The sequence below is a fragment of the Cydia pomonella genome, chromosome 7 (assembly GCF_033807575.1).
Source record: "Cydia pomonella isolate Wapato2018A chromosome 7, ilCydPomo1, whole genome shotgun sequence".
NCBI lineage: Eukaryota > Metazoa > Arthropoda > Insecta > Lepidoptera > Tortricidae > Cydia > Cydia pomonella.
Genome location: NC_084709.1, coordinates 4,715,814 through 4,732,747, shown reverse-complemented (window position 1 = coordinate 4,732,747; position 16,934 = coordinate 4,715,814). Strand labels below are relative to the sequence as shown.

The following is a 16,934-nucleotide window of genomic DNA, read 5'->3' as shown; positions in this document are numbered from 1 at the left end:
CCCCAGGATACAAGGTAAATATAGTAAAACTTAATCTACGAACACCCGAGGCGCCCTATTAAAAACATGGCGGATTAATCAAATTCCAAGCTGTCTGGGACTGAATAGGCCGATTCTGATTTGACGATTTGATAAAGCCGTGATCTTATTTTGATATGACCTTGACTAGCTTGAGTCGTGTTATCAGGCATCTCACGCACACGCTTAAGTGCGAGCGAGATGCCTTATAAGACGACTCCTGATTGGTGCAGCGGCGCAGGCTGACTCAAGGTTGTATCAAAGTTAAGGTGCAAGTTGGAACCCGACCGCAGACGCCAACTGCAGACGACGTGTCATAATTTCGAGCCTGACTTCAGAAAGTCAGCGCCGTATGTATAATTGGATCCGAGTGAGTCGTTTGAAGCTCAGTGACATGTTGCTAAGTTCGTGTCGCTGATTACGAATGGTATTTTATAGAAATACATAAAAACCAGTCGGTTCGCTACGTCGTGTCCAACTTGTACCATCAGGTTTAAATCTGCATGGACAATTAATTAATGATTTCATTCATAACTTGTGCATACTGTACCTAAAGATGAAACCCATATTAAAGTACATTGTTAAAACACAATCGGCCTCTAGGTAGTGTTCACAAACTAAGAAGTTGCGTCTTCGAGAATTTGTCAGATACTCATGCAAGGAGTGCTTAACGTAACTCTATGTGGTCGCTTTAGCTGAAATTCAAACCACTACAAAGATACTGCGACTTGCCAAAATCTAGAGCTTCTGAGGATGAGCCGTGTAGACGTCAGGAATTTAAATTATTTACACTTAACTTAAGAAGGTAGGTGGAGTATAGCTAAGTGGATTTAATACTGACGACACGGTGCGGGGACAGGAAAGGGAATAAGTTGAATGGACATGGACTGCCCGTAAGTGGGAATAGTGGACCGCAAGAAACAAGGAACCGTCACGTGCAGTGCATAATAAATCGTCCCCGTGTCGTCATTTCCGAGGAAGATCACATTGCATTATGTAGCCTTTTAAACTGTCAACATGGTAACATCCTCAAAAAAGGTGGAAAGGGGACGCTTAAATATGTGTCACATATGAGGTTGTTTACAATCAGACAAGTAGTGTGCACAAAATATACCTAAACTTAGTGTAGAAAAGCAGTTGAAGAAGAAGAAACCTGTTGTGGTTGTGTATTTTGACGAAACGTGTTGCAGATGTTTTTTGCTTGACGACGCCTGCGTTGCGGATTTCGTTTCTGATCTGTATAAGGGCTTATCTCGACGGCGCGGGAAACGCATGCGATTTTGGTTACATTCCGGACTATTGAGGTTACATCCAATTCGGTCGACCGATCAAATAACGCAATGTAATGAAACTCGCATGGGAGTTCTCGCACCATCTAAATGAGCCCTAAGTTATTATGATGTTTGTTAAAAGACATTTAATTTGATATATAAATAAAAAAATATAGTCAGTTCTGAGGCAGACTACGAGGCAGACTTACGAAATAGTCTACCTCCAAATAACATTTCTATTTTACCTGCCAATTTCTGTCTTCCAAGGAAGAAGAATACTGGAATAACCAAAGCCAAATATAACAAGATATGAAAGCGGTTGTTTACAAAATGATACTTACCTCAAAGTATAGGTATTCTTTAAATAAGGGGCTTGTTTACCTCGTAAAAACAAAAGGGTGGGCCGATGATTAAGCACGTTTTATTTAATGGTACATAATATACCTTTGTGATCACATTTCAGTAGCTCAGCATTCACGTGTAAATAATTCGTATGTGTACACACAATACATAACAGGTCAGAAACGCTGACGTCGTAAGGCATTGTTTTTAGATAATAGAGAGATCTTTAACCTGTACGTTACGTGAAAAGAGAAAAACCTTGCGTTGTATTGGTGTAGCGAGATGAAAACATGATACTGATGAAGTAGGTAGGTACCTACGTGCTCGAGTTATGTATGGCAATTATATGCAAAGGTATAATTTCAATTAAAAATAATCCTCAAGAACAAAATAAATAAAGATAAAATCCAGTATGAAATTATAAAATCCAGTATGTAACTTGGTAGGCTTTTATAATAAGTCCGTGTATATAATGGCGAGGTTGCTTCTCGACCTTGCATTGCTGTTATGACAGATGTTTTTCCACCTCGGTTGACTTTAATTGAAGATATGCCTCGATGTCACAGATAAGGTTAGTTCGAAAATTAAGATTTACAGAACTGGGGCCCATTTTTCGAGCCATATTAGGCTAATAAAGTGTGTTCTCATGGAAACCCACACGATTTGACAGTTTGTGGACTAATAACATTAGTCTAATATGGTACGAGAAATGAACCCCTGTATTAATTCACCCCCGAAAGTAAAAGTGTATTTCTTACAGAAAAATTTAATAATACATTGCTATAATTGTATTCCGTGATTTGCGCTGTGATAGCGTAAGCCCGCACTCAACAAAAAGTTTTATTTACATAAGAATATTAACTTCCTTAATATATAGCTATTGTATCTTTTTTTTTTCACTAACAGAAGTTGGCAATAATAAATAAAACAATATCACAATATCAACTCCCCTAAAAGAAAAAAAAAAGAATTTAAAATTTGAAATACACCTTATAAACTTTATTTTATATTATTTCCAATATTTTCATACTTAGAGGTAATATCTATGATATGTGATTATTTGGAGTATTTTGTATCGAAAAGGACTAAGTATCTAATTTCCTAAAGCAATTTCCCATTCAAAGCAGAAGCCATGAAAATACACATAATATTCCTGTCCAACTAGGGCAACTTGATATTTATCAATGTCATTGACAAATTCGTAAGAAAACATGACTTTGCTTGCCCTTCAAGAAAGGTTTGCGAACTTAGGTAGGTACATGTTTATTGCCAAAACATGTTTACAGGTTAACAAAATGTTTAGCCCAAATATATAGTTATTTGTTAACAGTTAGGTCGACTTAGGTCTAGAAATTAAACGACCAATATGGGACCTACCCCGTATGGTCTTGCAAATTCGAGCGACGCAGAAGCAAATGAAAATTTGATTATTGATGTTCGTGGGAAGCCCTCAGTTTACTTTGGTTTGACTATCAAGACAAGGGCAGAACCGAGACAAATACACTACTTATTCGAAAAGGAACTTTTCAAAAGTGTTGCTCATAATCATAGCATACGTAGGTTAGCATTCTCAGGAAAATAAAAATACGACCTATTGTGATTCTTCTGAGAATACTAAGCTCTCTTTTGATTAACACTACATTTCTCTGTCTCTTTAAGACTAGGAGGCTCAGGTTCGAAAGGTTAATTATTACCTAGTTAGGTAATAGAAGGCAATGGTGAAGAAAGTGAGTAGATTGAAAAAAAAATGCATCATCAAGCCTCAGACTTTAAACAGTCTACCTTACCTACTACAGAAAAAACTCTTGACACTCGACCCTATGACACCACAAGCTGACAAGGTATTAACGTCACAAAAGAACAATTACACACACAATTACTCTTGAAGCAAAAACACAAAATAAATTACTTAGCAACAAAGTTAAGGCTGGTGCAGGTATTATACATTATGATATTTTATTCTGATTTGCATCCAATAGCAATACGCAAATTAAAAATCGTTATATTTCCTACTGTCCTGTAGGTAGAAGGATGGTTGATGTTTGTATGGGAAAAATTCAAACTCATGCTAGAACACACGCCACCCCTTATTCTGTAACATCTACTATGTTGATAAAATAAGGGTATCCTCCATCAAAAAATTAAAAAATGATGTTTAGACCACCCTAGTAGGCAGATACAACATAAACGATGATAATTTTGAGTCAATAAACCAAAAATCTTATAAACATACCTAATGAACAGTGATCAGAATAGGGAGAGACTCAAAAGCCATAAGGTTAATTATTTTACTACATAAGTAATTTGTCTTACTCATAGTAAATATTTATCAAGTATAGCTCTTTAACAATCTAATAAGACTGCTATAATGATGTCAGAGTTAAGGCATGCCTTTCTTTACATCACTTGTGTTAACAACATGTTCGGTGTGAAATTCCTTTGTCGAATGACTACCTATTTTGCAAAATGACCAAGTATTGATGATGGGGTTAATGATAGGCTGTGGTATTCTATGTGTAAACATTAATATTTGTATGAGTACAGTTTTTAATTATTTCATTGCAGAATACATTAATATAATTTGACATAAGTTATGTTTCAGTGATGGAAGACAAGGATACTTTAAGTGATATCTTTCCACGGCTTTCCTAAGAATAATAAATGCATTTGCAATATATAAACATTTAAATCACTTCATACCATCATAATAATTTCACTGCTTTCCGGATAAAGATTGAAAAACAAAATCATAAAAAGACAATAATCTGTCTACCTGAGCCAAATATTATTTCTGTGTTTTAATATCTGTCAACAAAGTCAATGTCACATTGTGGTAATTTGGGCTAAAAATATCAAGTTCTGCGTGAAATAGAAATGTATATGAACATGTCTCCTGTAATATTTGGTGGGCAAAGTACAGCAAGCGGGCCAGCTCCAGCCCGTGAAATGATTTTATTCGGCCCACCATGTGTCCTTCATAATAATTTGTACATAGACCGCGAAATAATAAAAATGCATTTTTGCTGTAATTATGGCCCTCCTCTGAATTTTTTAAACTTTCTGGCCTGCCATTAAGAAAGTTTGCCCACCACTGCACTATACCATGACATTCATGTCAACTCTGATTAGTTATAAACCTTATAAATACAACAAATTTAAATAACCTAATAAGCAGTACCTATGCAAGGAATACCTATACAAAATTTTTAAGATTTTGCGTCAACAACTTGGTAACAAAACCTAAGGCAGGACATAAATTAAATGTGTCATGGTCACTGTCAAGGATAATAATTGTTACTCACAGGTCACAAGCTTGAATGGGTGAATAATCATTGTGGTTGCTGGGACATGCCAGAGGATAGTGACTAATGCCAATTTTAATTCACTACTATAGTGTATCCAGAATACAAAATATTAAAATGACATCAGAAAGAATATTGTATTTTTTCATGGATTGGAAACCTGCAGTATTTTTGTTTGGGAATGAAAATTGTATTGTTTCATTCTTTGTTAATTATTTCATTTCTAATTGGGAAATCTAATAATATGAAGTTATTATCTAAAAACACAACTGAGTCCTACATTTGGAGAATAAAATAAACTGAAATAGGTAAATAAATATAAATATATGGTTATTTAGAAGTTTTTGCAAAAGACCAATCCCTGGTATTTTTTTCTATTTTAGGTGTTGAGAAAATATTTATGTAAAATATTAAAAGAAACAGTGTAAACAACTGTTTATTTTAATATTTTAGTACTCATAAAGTAGTTTCAGAGTTTATCGAAAAGAAAAATCGACACTCACATGGACACTGGGGACTAGGATGTGCAGATCTGCAGATCAGTTTGGAAAATCTGCAGATCATTTAAAATATATTTTAAAGCAATAACAAAAGGAAGAGGAGAGGAGGATGTCCATTAAACATGTTTATTTTATAGATTTGTAGAGTTTTCAAATGCAGCAAATGTGATTAATGTGACAAACAAGTCGATATTTGTTGTCATTATGTGGGTCCACGCAGAGCAAGCAGCATGTTTGGCCGAGGCACGTCTACATTGGCCGTTTGCCGGGCGAGAGAATTGCCTCACGACACTGCTCACTCTGTGTGGACCCGCCTATTGACAGGAATCTTTCCTGAGGGGGTAATTACACAAAAGATCCCTATCGGCGGGCGAAGTGTATCTACAAGGGACCCCGAAAATCATAAGATAAGATGGTACTCATGAATGATGTCAAGCTGTATCTTCATTATAAACACCATGGGCACAATTACCGTCTTATTATTTGGTCAATCAAATGCTCCTAAATTGTATGACTCGCATATATAATGTTCTCCCACAAATACTGAAAAGATATCTCAGGCAGATGATGCATACTCCATATTTACCAACAAGTAAGCATGTTAACCCTGAATGTTTTATAAATATGAACACAACAACAAGGTTATAACTGTTATAAGAACATTGTAAATATGGAAGCAACAATAAATTATATAATAGCATTATGAATATTATATCCTTTAGTCAAATATTGAGTGTTATTCTTATCGGTATTTTTCCAACAGTAAAACAGGAAAATGAAAAGACTTGGCTTGAATGTAAAATTCTACAGTAAATCTCATCTTTCAAATAAGACCATGTTGTAAACAATGTTCATACAATTTGATTTAGATTCTATCAAGTGATTTACCAGCAGTGTACAAGCAGGGTACTTACTTTGAAAACTTCGGAGAAGAATCCAGAGCCAATCTTCTCCAGGATGAAATCATCAAACGGGTACAGAGCAGCCACCGCGGTCCGGAGGGCCGTGCACGACGAGCCCGTGACCCTCCGGTCGCCCACCTTCTCACTGTCATCACTCACACTCGACTCCTTAACACAGAAATCATCATCACAACACTTGGTTCTCCCGTCGAGTCCTTCACGACGCCTTCGCCAGTTAGGCCCCCTCACGAAACGGCCCGCCTTCGCAGTCTCATCCAAGTTCGTGAAGCTCTCGGCTATCTTCAGAACCTTCGTGGGCCTCCGCCGCAGACTTTTACTCTTGCACTCGTCCGCTAAAAAATCTTGTTGCATTATAAATGTTGTCCGTGCAAGCGCTTGCTATCCCGCCTCGAACATCGCGGATCAGGTATCCTCGACGATACACGAAAGAACTCCCAAATGTAACATTTCAGCACATACAAACTGGTGGACTTGAAACTATGCGAAATAACATTATAATCACAAAAACTAAGTCGATTGTTGCGACTGTCACTTTCACATATTTCTACACATCCTCGTATTATTGGCACGGTTGAATGTTGTTTACGTTTAGTTATTACGTATTAAATTTATATGATTAACTTTAATGTTATGCGATAAATATTCTTTCAATTTAAGTCCAATTGGTAGACGACGCGCGGTGCAAAGTAAAGAAAGCAAGCAAGCAACGATACCTACTACAATCTACAACAACTACACATGACTGATATCAGTGTTGGCAGCACTCATTAATAGTTTTCTTGATGTTGGTAATCTTGTCTTGCTGAGAAGAATGCGTTCACGATAATGTTTTAAGTTTTGATATTTTCATATATAGCTTTAAAAGGCCATCAAGGATTGTTTGTTTTCTATTTGCAACGTGTTTAATTTAAATACAAAAACAAGATATGCTATTTTGTAAAAGTAAATTTTGTAAACAATGCGTAACCCAATCGTAAACAGTTGTAAACAAAGATAGGGACAAGGACAACCCTAGAAAAAAGCTGTCATGTGTCAACTGTCATTTCGTGTCCATTGGTACGTCATACGCAGCGTTGCCAGATCGTCCTAAAAGGGACGGTTTTCCGTCCCTTTTAATGCCACACCGTCCCTTTCCCGCCCCATCCAAGCTACCGTCCCTTTTGGGCATCAAGTGCCTAGAATAATTAATTTCAAAATGACGAATGACAATTTACCTTGCTACATGGTCGATAAATATCTTCCATCCACGGCGAATATCGAATGTGTAGCAACGTAGTGATTATATGCTCTTTGTGTGTAGCATTCGCTTATATATAGTTTTATAAAGCTTCATATCTCACTTTGTAGTAGCCTATAGTGTTTGACAGGTGTACCAACATAAGAAATGTAACAAAAATAGTTTCCGCGTTTGTATCTAATCTACATCTCGCCTTAGTTTAGTTTTAGTTTGTTTTGTTGTAGCCATTATCTGTGGTAACGTCGAGGACTGTAAACTTGAAAAGCGACTAGCGAGAGTGAAAGAGAAACACTGTGATCTAGGTACTTAAGAGCCCTTATTCCTTGGAGCGTTCTTAAGAAAGTTTTCCAAAATTATTTTGTTTTAAATCGTTCATTCAGTTGAAAGTATAGAAACTCTCCTACAACCATTTGATCGGTCGGTCAAAGAAACGGCAAATTTCGGTAACGTGGTTAATCCTATTGTATTTGTGTAAGTATTAAATTAAATAATTGTCTATTTCTTCGTAATTATTTGGGTACAACTGCTATAATTTCATTATGTAGTTTGCATTGGGAATATAAACTTTTAGTCTTACGGAGGAGGTGATAATCTGTGACATTATCTCAGAGGAACATATCTAGATTATTTTGCGAGATAACAAAGTTAACTAATAGTATCTGAGGGCCTACCGCGAACCACGTTCGACGTGTTACCTCCCTATCAGACTTACGTACGAATTTACAAGTGCGACAGAGAGGCAACACGTCGAACGTGGTTCGCGGTAGGCCTCCTGAATCAAATACATAGCCCAAATAGCGCCGTCGAAACTAGGTACGTTTATAAAATGAGTAAGTAAATGTGTCAGTTTTTATTTTTTTCTCAGATTTCGATTGATATGAAAATTGGTAGGTTTAGGCTTCCCATTCTGATCAGAATAAACACGAAATCTCAATTAAGGACAAAAAATATGTATGTAATTTTCCTTTTATTTACGGAAATTCTATACGTTTTCGCTAGAATATTTTTGAGGACACGGTGGCGCTCGAGTTGTACAGATAACGGAACTCTATATATCCAAAAACTTAAATCAAAATCTGAGAAAAAAAAACGAAAACAACATTAAATACGGTCTATATTTAATGTTGTTTTCGTTTTTTATGAAAATGTATGAAAAAAGCGATATTATTGTTGGTCCTTGTCACATTCTCACAATTTTTTAAATTCCCCACTTTAAATTGAGCAAGATGATTGGTCGGATTATTTGTTGCCCACCATATCCGACCAATCATCTTGCCGTGTTGCGTATGTTCTGTCCCTCACGGACGCAAGCGTATAGCACATCTGTAGGTTCCTACCATCTATGGCTCTGCACATCTACAAATGCATAAAATCATAAGTATCACACTTTAACACACATACAAATTCACTAATACACATTTGTTTTAAACATATATTGAGATACACTATGATAAAATATACCAAGTTCGTTTTCGTCCCATTGTCATAAAAACCGTCCCTTTTCAGATTACACACCGTCCGAAATTGGAGTTATGCGCTGGCAACACTGGTCATACGTCATATAGTAATTAATTTGTGAGTAAAAATCGGCGAACGTGTCTATATTTATTATTTTTAATGTAAGGATAACATTAAAATTACGAAGCAACACTGCAGGTTAAGTGGCGACATTAATGTGCTTAATTTGAAAATAATTAGCAGGTATTTACGCATACGAATACAAAGGCCAGAAATGTTGTCATCTGACTTTTTTGTAAGGAAAAACTAAAGATATTTGTTTGTTGTGCTGAAATGACCGGAAGGACGAGTAAAAGTTATTAAAATCGAAGTAAAACAATACACGGATCGGAAATTTGTTACTTGTACAGTCTGCAAATTACATTAAAATGATGCAATCGACAGAATGACTCATATCGGCAATCAACAAAAACATTCCCGGAAAACCCAACTCAAATTATTGTCACGTAAATTCTTTTAAAGTTTATTTGTATGTAGTCGTTGCGGCATAATAATCAAAACATTAAATTTTGTATTTACAGACCAAGAATAAACAGCAGATTGTGTGAGGATTAAACAATCCAGGTGCTGTCCAAAATGATACTGTTCGAGGGGTTTCAGAACAGACATCCAATGCATCCCATGCAAAGAAGGGAGCCACCAGTTCCTCATGGTGACAATTTGGGCAATCAGTGCGTGGAGGTAAATATATTTAAATGAATTGTAACCCCAAGTTTGACAGCTGAATAATATGGTGGTGTACGGAACTATGGTATCTGAAGCTACATAAAATAATTACAGGCCTACCACACTACTATTACACCACAAAACCACCAAACCATACTACTAAATACAGGGATACCTTATATGTTAGGTCGCTTCAGATTCCCGAACAGCAAAGCGCCCAGAAATAGGAGCCTCTATTCTAGTTAAGTTGTGAAGGTTTTTTTCAGAAATTTAAACTTTGGAGAATAAAGAGATCAGTATGCATGTGCCTACACAATTTAAATATTATGAAAATATGCGCCTGGTTAAAAAACAAAAGGGGAAAAATGGAGTTGTAATGCAAATTTTGCTATGCGTAACAAACGAGTTTGGAAATCTGATCTAACTATTCAACCTAGAGACAAATAAATGAGACATTAATAAGATGCTTGAAATAATAATTGAATGCCTGTATGACTATTTTGTTATCAAACCTACTTTATAACTGATAAGGTGAGGTAATTGTTTTTTACCTGGAAATATTGTGTTTCTTTCCATAAATTATATTAACTGCATAAGCATTTGATTAACTGAATATTAATCCTGTAGGCTTACAGGAGCACTCATCTTTTTCCAACTGTATTAGCTAGAGAGGGATGGGGTCTATCTCGCGGCACTCCTGTGTTAATGTTAAGCAGGCTGGTCCCAAATTAAATAAAGCAACGTTCCTTATGGCTGGGCTTCCATTTATGAATTTTAGATTAACAAACACTTTCCAACATGGAAAAAATTTCCACTAATTTTGTAGGCACGTATTTATTCTATTTGTATCTCTATATCTACAATGTTGGCCGAACGTTAATTAGAATTAACCATTAACCATTACAAATTGAACCGCAAGACTGTAACCTTCCGTTACGGTTTACGGTTCAATTTGTAATGGTAAATCATCAATTCTAAATATATTATCTAAATAATGTTCGACCAACACTTATAACTTATAACCTACTGATGTGCCGTCGTCGGGAAGTTTCCAAAATTATGTATTTTGTACATTTTACATTGAAAACTTTTGGACTCTTCTCATATTTTTGTATGGGGATCGAAATTTTCTATTTCCAAAATGAAAATTTCCTATGAAATGTTCCTGAAACTTCCAAGAGCTATTCCACCTATTTCAAATTCTTCGGAACTTGCACTTTTGTATGTATCTCTAATTTTGTAACCGTCTTGTTATAGTGGCTCTTATAAGAAAAACTATTGTCTATTACGAAATTGTTATTACTTACCTTTCTTACCCTTTCATTCAAATTTCAGGAGAACCATGACGACATATCCTCCTTGCACAAACGACAAACGACGTCTGCAAAACACTTGTGCATTTACGATATTTTCAACAAACTTCAAAGGTATGGAGAATACGATATAGGAGGCACTTTCACCGACAACGAGCCTGACTTATGGTTCTATTTCAATACCTCTTTCTGCCCGGGGAACAAGTGTCTTCTCAATCTATTTGTATGTCTAAGAAAAGTGGGCAGCTTCAGCATCGGTATAAGCAAATCTCCTGAAGTCACCCACGGACCAGTCACAGCCAACTCACCTGGACGATCTTACTTACCATATGAATTTAAATGGCAAGTGTTCAAGTCAAATCAGCCCGATGAGAAATATTTTGTAAAAACTTACTGCTTTACACCGAAGAACCTGGAAGGCAGGATACTCTGCATTCCTATAGTGATTAAGACCGATCCTGCCAGCCCATTCAACATGGATCTAATTAAACAAATTAAGCTTAATCATGATTTTGGTGAGCTTTTATCAAAGCAGGAGAAAACTAACTATATAATTGAGTCAGCTAGTCGGAAACAATACCAAGTGCATAAGATAATTCTAGCTGCTCATAGTCCTCTCTTAAGAAACAAGGTTAAGAATGACACAAACTCACTATTCTTGGATATAAACGACAATGATATGGAGTTGCTCCTGCAATTCTTATATACAGGTACAATTAAAGATATATTAAGACAAGATTGCATTAATCTGCTAGATATTGCGGGGAAATTTGAATTAGGTAACCTTTTTTTTCTAGTGCAATATGCTATCGCTGAACAAATTAATGTTGCAAACTGCATGGAAATTGCACTCATATCGGAGAGATACAATTTAGAAAAACTACAAACAACTGTTTTTCAGTTTATAAAGGAGAATTCTGAAGTATATGAGACTGAAGGATGGAAAAATTTGAATGATGTAAATCTAATAAAGAAAATGATTCAGTATGTGAATACGAATAAGAGCACAAAATAATTCACAACGATTTTATAGTATTTTTCACATAGCTTGAATGATGGCAGCTGTCATCTTCATACAATTTATGAGTTATATAACGCAAAAATGTAGAGATGATAGCTGTTACCGTTCCCAAACTACCTGTTTGAAAAATACTATAGGTTGAGTAAGATGCGTAAAATCTAAGACAATTTCGTGCTTCGAATCTGACAGGTAAACGAGATGGCGCTGTACAGCTCCATACACATTTTGCGGTAATTCTGATTGTCCAAAGTTTTCGATTGACCGCAAATAGCGCCATCTGTTTTGGATGTCAAAAAAAGGAGCACATTTTTACCTTAGACTTTACCTCTCTATTACAATCAATTCTCGTTGCTATAGGTAGCAATTAACCATAATAATATTCTTGATAAGTTGAGTCATATTTGTCACACAGTAACAAATATAAAAAGTATCAAAACGATTTATAAATTATTTGTAGGTAATATTGTAAGTGAAACCTTTTAAAATAAATTTGTCATGTTCGTTGCCTTAACATAATAGTATTGAGACTTGGATAACTGTTAAATAAAAAAGTCTAGAGTCAGACCAAGATAAGTTGGCAGCGATTTTGGCAGCCCAGACAGTGTAAGTGTTAGTTTAAACGTCAAACTTCTATGAAATTATGACGTTAACTTAATACTTAAGAGCACAGCACAGCGTATGTCATTCCAGATCTAGAGCAGAGCCCAACTGGGGAAGTACCTCCACCTTACAGAAAACCACAGCCAAATGACACTAGACCCTACTCATAGTGTGTTCCTGCCGGTGAGTAAGGTTGCCAGAGCTCAACCAGGCTGCGGGGTGTTAGGGTCGGCAATGCGCATGTAACTCCTCTGGAGTTGTAGGCGTCCATAGGCTACGGTAACCGCTTACCACCAGGCGGGCCGTATGCTTGTTTGCCACCGGCGTAGTATACAAACAAAACTTCCACAGGCTGGGCTATCAAAATCGCTGCCATGTTAGCTTGGTCTGACTCTTAACAGATAAAGGCAAGATCTAGTCATAAAAAGAAAAAAATACTCAGGTGTATTCGGTTAATTCCGAAAAAAAAAAAAAAAGTGGCGGGAAAAATTTAAAAAGGGATTCTTATTACAACAAAATATGAGTGATTGTAAATGATTATCGGGATTAATCAATTTCCGAAATTGCCCGAATACACCTGTACACATAGACTAGATACCAACTCACTTCATATATTTTCTATAAAATATACATATATAAATAAAATAATAATAATAGGATCATGCATTCGTGAAAATGTTTACGTTTACCATTTAGGTAAACTATTTCTTTTTTGTTATTTCTACTAAATCCCGAGCTCTTTGCTTCACGAGAAAGTGTCCTAAAATTTCCATACATTTTTCGATTCTACCATTATTTTCTCGTAGGTACTAGGATCGAAAGAACTTGTAATTCTAAGTAGAAATAACAAAAAAAAAATGTCCAACAAAAGAAGGTGTACTGTACAACTTTAACCAGGCATAATTGGACGCTATCACTTTGAAATAAAGTTCAAAATCAGGTGGGAATTGTATTATCTCTGCTTTACAAAGGCTTAGGTATACCTATTAGGTATTTTATATATAAAATACTTAATTGACTTTACCATTCTAGATGTAACAACGGATATGGGGTAATAAAAATATATAACTAATCAATTCTACTGTAATATTATTTTATATAACGAATAGAATCAGGCATTACTTAGCGGAAATTCATATTACAAGTCAAAACCACATCGATACAGTCCGTGAAGAAAGGCCTCAAATCGCTAATTAAATTGATGGCAGCCGTTTTGCGTTCCAAAAAAACGCTACGGCTTTTTAAATTCCGTTTTCTGTACCCCTAGTGTAACTTTGATCGACATCATAACGTGACGAACGCGTTTGCGTTAAGTCTCATTTTGTATAGGATTTTGAGGTTCCAAAACGTCCCGCTTGGCGCGCTCTTTCGAAATCCAATACAAAATGAGACTAAACGCAAACGCGTACGTCACGTTTGGAAATCGAATTTATTTACACTAGGGGTACAGAACCTACTGCTTAAGAATCACACGAAGCCGCCGCCATGCAATAAAACTAAACGCTCTCATTTTAAAACATGCTGCTTAGATTACATGACACATGGCATATATATTTAAGTAACATATGTATAACTATGTCTGGTATTAGTTTCGTTAAAAATTGTTACACAAAGTTAGAAGTAGGTAGGTACAGTCACCTGCTATAATATGTTACACAACGAGGGCTACATAAATATCTGACGATCTTATTTGTGGAGCCATAAGAATGTGTCACATATTTTTGCGGCCTTCGAAGAATAACATTATTGCAGGTGACTGTACTTCCTTATCATTAACTGTTGACACCACCTTACGGCTGGCCGCAAGTGTACGGATTTTTGTGTGAGTGAACGGGACGTCGCTATACACATTCATAGTGTTATCTCACTTGCATCTGTCATTCCGTACGTTTCCGAATAAAAAAAACCGTGCGTGTGCGCCCAGCCTACATGTGATGTGAATTACTGTTTCTATTACTAGTTTATTTTGTGCATATACGTATAAGTTTAAGTGATGATATTTCACTAAGTAAAAGCGTGATATTTATAAGTCTTCGCTGTAATGATACGTACCTACGGTTTTAAACCTTTATATAAAGTAATTTGAATAGCGTGCCGAAATAAATAAATAATGTATCTTTGTAAATTATCACACGATCTGGTTTCAATTCTCCCAATCTAAAGTCCCATAGACGGTTCAAGAACTTCCATGCAATATTTGACACATTGCTACCACTTACTTTGCATTGCTATTGAGAGTACCTACAATGAATTCAGTTTTGAATGATTCACGGTTAGTTTCATTAGACCAAACAGAATTTGAAATAGAGGTGGATTGTCAGAGAAAATTTTGTAGCTACATTAAATTTACTGCCAGCTTTCGACACCGATTGAAACATTTATAACATCATTTGACTTTGATCCTTATTCTTTCACTGATATGTGTTCAATTTGTTAAATATTAAAAAGTGGCGCCATTTTACCGGGCATAGGGTAAAGGTTGTGCCATACCTTTGGCCTTTGATCTATTAGATGGTGCCACTTTTTGATATTTATCAAAAACAGAGATAGAAGAATCATATAATACATAAATAAATCCTAAAGTTGGGGTAGTCGCTTCATTGTTCATCTATTGGAGCCACTACCCTTCTATTGGTTCTTAAAAAATTTTTTTTTTGAAGTTTATGGTAACAACACCTAACTTATCAGTAGAAAAGGCGCGTAATTCAAATTTTCTATGAGAAGTCAACTCTTTGCGCCTATATTTTTTAAAGTTGCCGTCTTTTTCTACTGACAAGGTCGCTGTGCCAGAGTATAGGTATATATGAAAAAAAACATCAACATTAATTCCGCTGTTTATTATTTAATAATCCATGCTGACTATTATACTTAATTAATTCAAATACCTATATCACACAATGGGAACACTGATCTGCTAGGGAATATTCTAAAAACATTTTTCACAAAAAAACATTTTGAGAATATTCGCGTTTTTTCCCGTTTCCGAAAAATAGTATCTCTGTCACTTTATGATAACAACTAGCTTCCTTAGTCACAACTGTCTACCGCACTTGTTCAGTTTAGGAATTATACCGCTTTTTAATTTGATCCAGTTTTTAACCCAAAGCACAACGGTGCGTGTGCGTAGATAAGCACGCGCGTGTGCTCTGAAATTTTGTAGCCGTGCGCGCACACCTAAGGTATGCCGTCTCTCCTAAGGATCTATATTATATTACAACGCGCATATCTACGCACACGTATCCCATGTGCATAGGCTACTAAAAATGACAGTTGAATATCAGTCTTACTCATTGAATATAATTGTCACAATCTCATTTCTCACAAATAACTCGACCAAATTACGTAGGTTGTTTTTTTGTATGTTGTCAGAAATGTTAAAACGTGTTTTGATTTTGCGCATTGCGTATGTTCTGTTGCTTACGGGCGCACGCGTATAGCATATCTATGTGATCCTACCATCTATGATTGCGCATTATGTTAACCTCAATCAAAAACGACACTTTTGAAACTGACAGGTGAGTATCATATTGGAAAAAGATTCAATAACTCGAATTGGCCTGTTTATTCCGTGCTAATATACAGGGAATAATTAATAGGCCAAACCCGCAGGGAGTAATGGATTTATTTAATGATTTCATTAACCTGTCATACCTTTCAATGAACTTTTCAAATCGCCCTATGTAATAAGTTATTGGATTTTTAACCCCATCAATATTTTTGTGTACTTATAAATTACTTTTGTTGGGATATGGGACGAAAATAAAAAACAAAAAAATCGGCAAAATTCCTGTAACTGAACAAGCACAACTATTAAAAATTTAACGCCTCAATAGCTTTAAATACAAATATAATTATTGCTGTCGCTTTCTATATTAACTTAACTACATATACATTGATCTTAAATGAGTATTCGTTCATTCGCTTATCTAAACTATTCTATAGTTAAAATTAGTATTGCTTGATTAAGGAAGAAATTCCTTCGAAGTTGTAACAAGTGGTGACGCAAAGAATGTTGGTGACGGAATATCTGTTTATGATGGTCGCTTTTATCGACTGACTTCGTAGCCGTTACGTTCTAACAAGTATTAAAATTTGAGAGCGACGTATTGACATGATGGTAAAATCGTAACCATCCTATTACGCTTATTATATGTACAGTATGTATCTGTACGGTCGCCGGGAACATTTTGTCTTGAAGTCGGTCGTCCCTACAAAAAGAGCCC

General features: G+C 35.7%; 2 protein-coding genes across 2 annotated transcripts in view; one reads left to right on the top strand and one right to left on the bottom strand.

The window, feature by feature from the left end:
- Positions 1 to 7,360, bottom strand: part of LOC133519630 (uncharacterized) — a 138,370-nt gene extending 131,010 nt beyond the window's left edge. The window contains exon 1 of the mRNA XM_061853669.1: positions 6,348 to 7,360. Coding sequence (XP_061709653.1) covers positions 6,348 to 6,707 — 360 coding nt within the window. The 5' untranslated portion in view covers positions 6,708 to 7,360. The remainder of the gene's footprint in view (positions 1 to 6,347) is intronic.
- Positions 7,361 to 9,140: 1,780 nt separating this feature from the next.
- LOC133519628 (uncharacterized) lies at positions 9,141 to 14,844 on the top strand. Its single transcript, XM_061853666.1, has 3 exons — positions 9,141 to 9,294; positions 9,633 to 9,792; positions 11,113 to 14,844. Exons 2-3 carry the CDS (start codon positions 9,688 to 9,690, stop codon positions 12,103 to 12,105), a joined length of 1,098 nt encoding a protein of 365 aa, XP_061709650.1. The 5' UTR covers positions 9,141 to 9,294; positions 9,633 to 9,687; the 3' UTR covers positions 12,106 to 14,844.
- Positions 14,845 to 16,934: the final 2,090 nt, after the last annotated feature.